Genomic DNA, 9780 nt, shown 5'->3' with positions numbered 1-9780 from the left:
TCACAGGAGGCGAGGCTTAACAAACTGTTTTGCACTTTCCCAGTCTCTCTTTGCACAGAGCTGACTTCACTGACCGACTTTCCTCTTTCCTCTTTTCTATCTCCCATATCTCCTGTCACCATGGTTACCTCCGTGCTGCTTTTGGGCATATGTCTGGTCTTCATCATCATGCATCTCAAGTCTCGACGACCCAAGAATTTCCCCCCTGGACCCACTGCGCTGCCATTTTTGGGGAACATGCACAATTTGAGCCCAAGTAACCCTCTGAATGACATAGAGAAGGTATGAAACACACACTGAAGTCATTATGTTCTACAAACTGTATCCATCAAGTTTGTAGAATTTTGAACCATAAAGCATTTTTTAGTTTTCATTTCTATTTACTCTTTACAACCCGTTTTTATTATGTTTTAGTACAGGAAATATCTTTCTTCTGTTCATATAGTTTTTGTATAGTTTTTTTGTTTATAGTATTTCTTTACTTTTTATTTATGATTGTATTACTTAGGTGCACTTTAAAATTTTTAGCTGGTGTCACTCACTTCAAAGAGATAGATAGGTTTAATGCATCAGAAAAGTTACATAGTTCAACTTAAACATTTCATATTTGCTTTTGTTTTGCAGTCAAACATTCGAGAAAATTCCAAATTTTTCCCAACTGCAATGCAACGTGTGTAGATTTTTTTGAATGCTGCTACTTTACGTAACAGTAGCTAGGATGCTTAGTTTTGTTTGTTTTGGCTTTCATAATCCTGCTTTAACATGCGCAGCACTGTTTGGCCCAGCCCACGTATCCTCAAATGCTCCCTTCCACTTCCCACTTCCTCCAGATCTCAAACTTAAACAAATATAACTGCTTACCACATTGTTGAAATATCCCAAATCAGATTCAGAGCACACATGTTTCATTCAAGTTCTGTTGGATCAAAGATCAAAAGACTTCAAACATTCACTGGGTTTCTGGTGCATTATATAACTTTTGTTTGTGCTTGTCTCTATGGGGATTCTTGTTTTACTTGGAACGCTCACGCTGTGGGATTAAACATAGATATAACTTGTCATTATGGATGGCTTTATCGCTTGCATCAAATACGCCGAAAACATCCCTTCTGATTGTGAGCAAGGTCGCCTCTCCACAGATCTGACCTATAACTTGGCCTCTTGGCACTGCCTGCTGTGGTGTAGATGGAAATAAGTTTAATACCATACTGTGGAACATTTTGGGCAAAGGAAACAAGCAGGTAGTGTACCTGCCACCCAGACAGAAAAGCTACACAGTGCACCTTTAAGCTTCCAGTGTATCTCAGTTGTAGCTCAGGTGGTCAAGCAGACTCCCAAGAACCCAATGGTTGACAGTTCAATCCTCACTTCCACATGAACGCGCTGTTCTGTGAGCTTGCGTTAGTAGTACCTTGATGGAAAAGCTTTTGGAATGTCCACCGTGGAATTTTTTATTTTTTTATTTTTTTTATTTTTTTCGTAGATGGACCTTATTTGGCCTTTTTCTGCTGTGGCTGATTGTAGACTGTCTGGGGGCGTGGTCTCATTCTGCTCTTATCCTCTGTTTCAGCTCAGTGCAACCTCACCTTTGGTTGCCGTGATATCGTTTTGTGTGTTTGTTTAGGTGGCCAGCTCACCAAGTCCTCCTTTTGTTGATTTATTTGGGTGTGGGAGGCAGTTTGGACTGAAATGTACCATTATGAAATAAGATTTGAATCCTTGTGATCCCTCTATGTACTTGGGTTTACAATGGTCTCTGGGTTTAGCCATTAAAGGGGATTATTTTTGTTGCTCACTACAGATATATTGTAAAAAACAAAAAACAGCTATCTTCCGTGAATCTAGAAGTAATACTCTTACACTGTTAGCATACGTGATGCTGTTACCATCCACTGTGGCCTCTGAAGTTTATTTTTGTTTGCTCAAAGCCAAAGCTTGAACTCAAAAACTTTAGTCAGGACATGCATAGTAAAAATAACCCCTCAAACCCTCAAAGTACTTTTTACTTTTCAGTCCAGTTCAAAAATGTATTTGAGTAGAAAGAACAGTAACTGCTCTCAAATGTAGTGAAATAAAAGTAAAAAGTATCCAGTGTAAAATGTTCTTAAGTCAATTACAGATACTTAACAAATGAACTTAACTAGTACCTTACTACTTTTACTTTGTTACCTTCCGCCACTGGATAGCTGTCTTTGGAGTATGAATCAAGAAGCCTTCAGCTCCTTTAAAGTGAGATAGATTCCCAGCTCTGCCAGTTTGCCAAATGTCTCTCCCCACACTTTACTAGCCCTGACACAAACTTAAACAGTGCAAAATGAAAGTGAAACCAGAAGATAGAACAAATTGCTAATGTTTGTTTCTTGGTTTGGTATTGTTTCCAGTTGAGAAGGGTGTATGGGAACGTCTACAGCCTGTACATGGGGCACAGAGCTGCTGTGGTGATTAGTGGGACCAAGGCTCTGAAGGAGGCTCTGGTTAGCAAGTCCGTGGACTTTGCTGGACGACCTCAAGACATGTTCATGAACGATGTCGTTGAGCAAAGAGGTACGTGCCAAACACTAGGCTACGTTTCACTTTTGTTTTGAATCCCCCTCCATTTGCTCTCCACACTAAGTCACATCCCCTTCAGATCTCTATCACAATATAATCAGCATGCATTTCGCTAATGAAACCACTGCACATTGCATCAGTTTTGTCAAGTTATATATCCTGCCTTTAAATGTATGGAAAGTTGCCATGTATGGTGAAGATTTGTGAGCCGAGTCTTGGACCAAATTGTTCTACTAACCGTAAGAAGGGTTTGAATAGTGCCTGGAAGAGACTGCAAAATTACTCAAATATGAATGACATATAAAACCTCTTCAGGCATGTTTCTGATGAGCGAACAATGTTATAAGATGCTAGAAAGCTCCCTCTTTAAATGCGGTAGTAGGAAAAAACTGGAATTTTCTGAGCACTCTAGCCTTGGAAGTAGGACAGTGCAGATTAACTCAAAACACAACTTTGAGTACACTGATGATGAAAGAACACCTTTAAAACATGGTTAAAAGCCCATTCAAGTCGATTTTACATAGTATATCCTCTTAATCTGGAGCACTGTTTCAGGGGTTGTCCTGGCTGACTACGGTCCGGCCTGGAAGGAGCATCGTCGCTTTGCTTTGATGACCATGAGGAATTTCGGAATGGGAAAACAGTCAATGGAGGATAGGATTCTGGGAGAAATACAATACACGATAGACTTTCTGGAAAAAAATACTGGTGAGTGAATGTGTTTCAACTGGCAGTCAAAAAAAGAACAAAAATGTATAGGTTTTGCCACTAAATGGTGCTATGATCTCACATTTCTGTATTGTTTTCATTTAGGTAAAACTTTGAGCCCTAACGTAATGTTCCATAGTATTTCATCCAACGTGGTGTCCCTGGTTTTGTTTGGCATGCGGTACGAGCATGATGGTCCATTCATGACTAAACTTGTGAACAGCTTCGATGACGTAAACAAGACTATAAACGGACCCTGGGCTTTTGTAAGTTACCAACATTTTTTTTTTTTTTTTTTACGGTAGCATGGCTTTAAATGTATTATCGCAATTAATATGTTTTTCACAGCTGTATGATTCTTTTCACTGGGTGCGATACTTGCCTTTACCATTCACCAAAGCTTTTAAGGCAAGACAGGTATGGATTGTAGACTACTGACTGCTTTCACATAAAGTTCAAAAGAAATCTCTCTGTAATTTTGACGCTGTGGATCTGATTTGATTTTTTTATGCATTTCAGACAGTAAAAGATATTATTATTCCGATCATAAATGAACACAAGAAGAACCGAGTGCCAGGCGAACCGCAGGACTTTGTAGACTGCTATCTGGATGAACTGGAGAAGGTGAGTTATAGCTGATAAAACTGTAACTGATAGAACAGATATGAATCATTTATTGTTATGATTGACTTACTCTTTATGTAATTAACAGAGAGGTGACGATGGCTCTTCATTTTGTCCAGAGGAATTGTTCATGTTCTGTCTTAGTCTTTATGGAGCAGGGACTGACACTATATCCAGCACTCTGCTCACCGGATTCCTTTACCTGATGACCAAGCCTCACATCCAGGGTAATATCATGTGATCTATAGTCAAAATTAGTAGTAGTAGTAGTAGTAGTAGTAGTAGTAAAATTACAATAATGACATAGTAGTATTTTTATGTCTTTTGTCTTCTCCTCAGAGCGCTGTCAGAAGGAGATAGACCAAGTGTTGGAGGGAAAGGACGTATTTACTTTTGAAGACAGACACAACATGCCTTATGTCCAGGTATATAACACATAATGAGGTAGTTAATTCTGTTCCAATAATTTCTTCATGACTTGATCAATGCCTCCAATTATTTGCAATCGGCACTGCATACTATCATTGCGTCCTTGGGCAAGACCAGTGGTGGAAGGTAATGAAGTACTAGTAGTAAAGTACTGTATTTAAGGTTTTTTTTTTAGCTATCTGTACTTAATTAAGTAAATTTTACACTGGGTACTTTTTACTTTTACTTCGCTTCATTTGAGAGCAGGTATCTGTACTTTCTACTCCACTACATTTTGAAATGGACTGAAAAGTAACAAGTACTTTTCATAGGATTTGAGGGGTTATTTTTACCATAACTATCACTACATTTAACACTTTAACAAATTAACCCACACTTCTTGAAATATTTTTACTTTATTTTTACTTTTTACTCTTAAAGCATATTTTTAAACATGTACTTAAATCATTTTACTTAAGTAGATTTTTTCATGTGATACTAGTAACTTTTTACCTCTGTATTTGTGCTTTTACAGATTTAAAATTTAGTATTCATCCACCACTGGGCAAGACACTTCAGACACTTAGACGCCTATATCAGTGTGCTTGCTTGGTGGGGACTGGAGAGGGCAGTCGTGTTTTTGTAAATCTTTAGGACACATGGAAATCCTCGAGGGGCACTATGTAACCTTTCTATCATCTACTAGTCTGTGAGGAGAAGTAACCCCTCACCAGAAAAGTTTTGTTGTGACTCTTTTAATCTAATGCCTATAATATTGCATGTTTTTCAGGCTGTGATTCATGAAATTCAGAGGACTGCCAACATTGTCCCCCTCAGTGTATTCCACGCCACCACCAAAGACACACAGTTCATGGGCTACTCCATCCCTAAAGTAAGACTCAGAACTAAACCTAAGTTACATCTGGACTAGAACAGGTCCAAACCAAGTCTACATCAAGACTAAATTGGGCTCAAATCAGGATTAATTAAGGCAAGTGTGAAAACTGTAAATGCATCATTAGATATTTAGTGGTACAAGTTTTAGAGTATTTTTATGTGCTTAAGTGATTATTTAAATAGTCTAAACTTTAGCTGGCATTGCTGGTAAATTTGCATGATTTGTTCTTAGGGCACTATTATCATTCCCAACCTGTCGTCAGCGCTCAGTGAGGAGGGACAGTGGAAGTTTCCTCATGAATTCAACCCTGAAAACTTTCTCAACGACAAGGGGGAGTTTGTCAAACCAGACGCCTTCCTAGCATTCTCTGCTGGTATTGTAGCTCACCTCTAAAACAAATATAACTATATATCATATCTATATATAATTTCATGTTTTGTTCAGGTTCTCGGGTGTGTCTGGGAGAAGGTCTGGCCCGTATGGAGCTCTTCCTCATCTTGGTGTCTCTTTTGAGGAGGTTTAGGTTCATTTGGCCTGAGGATGCAGGAGAGCCTGACTATGAGCTGCTGTTTGGCATCACCATGACAACCAAACCATATAACATGAAAGTGGAGCTGAGGGCTCAGTTGTAATATACGACATAGCCACAAGAGGGCGATCCTGCTCTTTACGTCTACACCACCGTGCACGCTGATATAGACTACTAGAGGAATCTACATAGAAATCATAGAAGCGTTACTTGTCAATATATATGACCTGTGTAAACATTCATAATGAACACACTTTATTAAGAATGATTCAGGCCTAGTAACTACTTAATTAAAGGGGTAGGGCAAGTAGTTAGGATGGCATATAGTGAGTTAATAAGCCTAAGTTATTTTTAGTAAAATTTGTTCATGCTTTAATAATGCTAATTAAGAGGTAGCTATCGATCATTTTCTTTTTATTTCTTTTTTTTTTTCTTTTGCTTTTGTATTACCTAGTGTTGCTGTGTTGTGCCGTAAAATTTTCTTACTTCCACATGTACAGGATTTGCTTTTGCTACTTAATTTTTTTAATTTTTTATTTTTTTTTTACATTTTACAACATTAAAAATAATCACAAATTATTTAGTACATATTTAAAAAAGTAATTTTTAATATATTAAGCTGTTGTATGGCCTATTTTTTATTTTTTTATTTTATTTTATGGAAAAATAATATGTAAGGAGTCATGTTTTAGTATAAATAAGTATTTCATTTATTTATCAATAGACAGTCACTCCGTTTCCAGATGTATAAATATAAAGTTGAACATTTCTCACAACAAACAGCATGAACGGACGACAAAAACATTAAATACATAATTAATACTTTCAGTTTGGAACAAATCAGCTCTTATTTACAACATATTTACAACAGACAGAAAAATGGTCCTCCGCTGGATGAATGAATGAAATCAAATGAGATTTTTTTGGTTTTGTTTTTCTTTCAAAATGGGAATAATAAAGTATTTTATGGTGAGAGGGGTGTGTTTTTCTTCCTATCCTTTGGTGGGATTACGATTTTTTTTATTTTTTTTCTTGTGAACAGCTGTTGAGTTGGGACGTCTGATGGATCAAAGTGGAGGAATGTAAATGGATGGTTTTTGGCCTGCGTCCTTTCACCAAATCCACTACACACTGGACAGGAACCCCATCTGACGTTATAGGCTACTTCTATATAACTTACAATTAAATATAATGCTATCCCTGCTACGGTACAATCAGCCTGCTAAAGCTATTTTGTTGGTTGGGACAAAATGTATATGTTGATCCAAGTGGAATCAGGCAGCTTAGTGTTAAATAATATGGCGACAAGTCCATATATAAGAAATAAATTAATAAAGAATAGCTAATATTAAAAGTGATGCAATGTTATAGTCATGTGTTTACATAGTACAGTAGTAGATGACTTGAAATGGGAGACCTAGACTTAAAACTGCATCTCATGGTCTTTCTCACTCGTGGTTTTCTTCAGTAAATATAAAAGTGTATAAAAATCTAAATTATAAAAAAGTGGCAAAAGGTGAGATACAGCTCAAAGTTTAAGAGAATATCATTTTAGAGTGTTTTGAGTGTGTAAAAGTCCAGGGTGCTTAGATAATATTGGAGTCTATAGCACTTGGTAAATGAGACTGGGGTCCACTGGTGTTGGGGAGGGCACCTGGACGGAGGCCCCCTGTACTGGTGACTGATTGGCCGGTTCGGTGGGCGGTGAGGCGGGGCTTTCGGGGGCTGGGATCAGGCTGCTGGTGTCGGTGGAGATCCGCTCCACGATACTGGACAGACAATCCAGACTAGAGACTACAGAGCTGTGGTCGCTCTTCACACCACCTGGAACAAGCAGTCACAATCATGTTATTCACTGGTACAAAATGAAATGATTATAATGCTAGTAGTGTGTGTATTGTTCTTAACTAATTAAAACTTATTAATTTACTTAATTATAACTTTTGATTTGTATGTAATAGGAAATGAAGAAGCTACATTTAAAAGGCAAATCAAAAAAAAAATAAAAATCAACGTATAACAAATGACTTTCAATACAATTACTTAAATTTTCTACAAAATTGCGCAAACTAGTTTTTATAAGGTTTACTGCTGTAAGGTTTACTCACAGGCTTAAACAGAATAAAATGTCCTAGGAGCAGTCAGATTTGATTGTTTTGTTGGCTCATTAGCTCGTGTTTACTTTCTCTTGAAGTACTTTTACGAGCCGTGGTCAATTACCCAATTACGCACCAATTACCCAAATGAAGTGTTGTTGTGAGAAACAGTGGGTACGCACCGTTTGGAGTCTCTGAGAAATAAGAGCTGCTGTCATAACTCCCTCTGCGGGTGGACTGGCAGCTCGGCCCGCTGAAATCCGCCTGGAATAAGCAAGGAAAACATCAGGATTATTATCGCTATAGATGAGACAAAATAAAACTATAAACAGTAAGATTTTACTAAGCCGTTCAAATGTTTAAGGTTATTAATGCGCTCTTTTTGTCCAGTGGAACCACAGTGTAGGTCTATAATCTAAATGGAACAATAATGGTAAAGTTGCAGTTTTAAATTATTTAAAACTCATAAATGAATATCGTCTTAAACTAAAGTAAACCATATCAAGCAAATTCAGACACTGCACGGTTTAAAATCAGCATAAATTTAAGATGTCGACTCCGCTGGACACCAAACTTTAGGCCTTTGATTTGGTTAATCCTAGAATTTAGAAGTAAAATAAAATAAAAAATAAATGACAAAATTATTATTATTATTATTATTATTAATAATAATAACAATAATAATAATAATAATAATAATAATAATAATAATAATAATAATAATAATAATTAAAAAAGACAAGAGCCTGAATCAAAAAACACATGGTAAGAATAATTGTTACGATTGTGATGTACAAAGGCATCGGGCACAAAAGTGCGCTGTTTCTCCTTTACGCGCTTTGAAGAGAAGGACATTTGTTCAAAGTCAACAAGAAGCTGTGACACAAACTCGCTCAGAGCCGCGTTACATTAACACTCGTGTCAGTTAATGGCTCTAAAGTTGTTTAAACGTGAGAAAAGTGGAAATGAACCTCAGGATGTTATAACCAAAGTGATTTTGTAGTGCGTAAAGGCCTGACGTGCGGCCCGTGGGACAAACTATTGTTCATTAGTGTCTATGTGAGTTTTGCCACAACACAAAACTAAAGGGGCCTAGTTAAAAAGCTCAAGGAACTCAAGGAAACGGGCCTATAGTTTTCATGTCCCACATGTCCTTATCACTGCCAAAATGAATGCGCCCCGTGACAGCCCCCAGTGTGACAGGTGTCTCTGGACTCACCATGCCGTCTGAGCAGTTGGACCGAGGACTGGAGGCGTCTGAGTCCCCGCTGTAGTGCTCCAGCACTGGGTAGAAGCTGTCGTCCTGACCGCCGCGGAGCAGCGCCTGCAGAGACTCGATGTAGCTGATGGCGTTGCGGAGGATCTCCACTTTGGGCAGACGCTGGTTGGGGTTTGCGGTGGTGCAGCGCTTGAGCGTCTCGAATGCGTCATTTACTTTGCTGAGTCGCCTGCGCTCGCGCAGAGTGGCGGCCTTCCTGCGGTCTGCGTTGGTTGTCTTTCTCTTGCAGGCTTTGCACGCCCAGAGCAGGCAGCGGCCCGCCTGGTGGTGCCCGCTGGGCGCACGGACGTGCTCGTCATCCTCGACCTCGTGGTGGTGATGGAGGTGCAGAAGAGAGTTTGGTGATGGAGAGGAGGATGGAGGAGAGGAGGAGCCGGAGGACGGGGAAGACGCGTGCTCGTCCGGTTTCAGCAGACTCACGTGCACAAGCCGTGGGTCCAGATCCTCGAAGAAATGCATGTCACTGGTGTTAAAGCAAGGGTCATCGTAGAAGTCATCTGCAGAGGGGAGAGGGAACGAGATATCCGACAGCTCCATGGTTCCAGCGGATAACAGTAGTCTCGTTAGGATGGGACAGGACGTAGGGCGCGTGAGGGGCAGTGAGGGGAATGTAAGTCCTGTCACAAACTGTTCTGTCTCCTGCCCGCTCCTCGGGCCTCTTAAACCCGGGGCAGCACCCAGGGGTGGG

The 9780-nt window shown here is 39.2% G+C and overlaps 2 protein-coding genes across 3 annotated transcripts; one reads left to right on the top strand and one right to left on the bottom strand.

Annotated features, from left to right (window-relative positions):
• Positions 1-6690, top strand: LOC117372205 (cytochrome P450 2K4-like). 2 transcript variants are annotated; one of them, XM_033967970.2, is made up of 11 exons: positions 1-282; positions 2382-2544; positions 3106-3258; positions 3364-3524; positions 3607-3675; positions 3778-3882; positions 3971-4109; positions 4222-4307; positions 5081-5182; positions 5420-5561; positions 5633-6690. In XM_033967970.2, exons 1-11 carry the CDS (start codon positions 121-123, stop codon positions 5818-5820), a joined length of 1470 nt encoding a protein of 489 aa, XP_033823861.1. In that variant the 5' UTR covers positions 1-120; the 3' UTR covers positions 5821-6690. The 2 variants fall into 2 exon arrangements, with proteins under 2 accessions (XP_033823861.1, XP_055078597.1); XM_055222622.1 differs by lacking the exon at positions 1-282 and adding an exon at positions 1220-1241.
• On the bottom strand, positions 6404-9780 carry myod1 (myogenic differentiation 1). The gene is made up of 3 exons (XM_033967971.2): positions 9033-9780; positions 7996-8077; positions 6404-7541 (listed from the first exon to the last, which is right to left on the bottom strand). Exons 1-3 carry the CDS (start codon positions 9627-9629, stop codon positions 7321-7323), a joined length of 900 nt encoding a protein of 299 aa, XP_033823862.1. The 5' UTR covers positions 9630-9780; the 3' UTR covers positions 6404-7320.

This window comes from Periophthalmus magnuspinnatus, chromosome 6, assembly GCF_009829125.3.
Source record: "Periophthalmus magnuspinnatus isolate fPerMag1 chromosome 6, fPerMag1.2.pri, whole genome shotgun sequence".
Taxonomy (NCBI): Eukaryota; Metazoa; Chordata; class Actinopteri; order Gobiiformes; family Gobiidae; genus Periophthalmus; species Periophthalmus magnuspinnatus.
Note: the sequence above shows the minus strand (reverse complement) of the source record. Positions and strands in the feature narration are given on the sequence as shown.

What these genes read in the sequence shown, in the direction of transcription:
- LOC117372205 (XM_033967970.2), top strand. Translation starts at nt 121, where the DNA reads ATGGTTACCTCCGTGCTGCTTTTGGGCATATGTCTGGTCTTCATCATC. An exon ending in CTTTCTGGAAAAAAATACTG is followed by an intron (nt 3,259 to 3,363) that starts GTGAGTGAATGT and finishes GTTTTCATTTAG; the next exon opens with GTAAAACTTTGAGCCCTAAC. An exon ending in CTTCCTAGCATTCTCTGCTG is followed by an intron (nt 5,562 to 5,632) that starts GTATTGTAGCTC and finishes TGTTTTGTTCAG; the next exon opens with GTTCTCGGGTGTGTCTGGGA.
- myod1 (XM_033967971.2), bottom strand. Translation starts at nt 9,629, where the DNA reads ATGGAGCTGTCGGATATCTCGTTCCCTCTCCCCTCTGCAGATGACTTC. An exon ending in CCAACTGCTCAGACGGCATG is followed by an intron (nt 8,078 to 9,032) that starts GTGAGTCCAGAG and finishes TGCTTATTCCAG; the next exon opens with GCGGATTTCAGCGGGCCGAG. An exon ending in TTTCTCAGAGACTCCAAACG is followed by an intron (nt 7,542 to 7,995) that starts GTGCGTACCCAC and finishes TGCTTGTTCCAG; the next exon opens with GTGGTGTGAAGAGCGACCAC.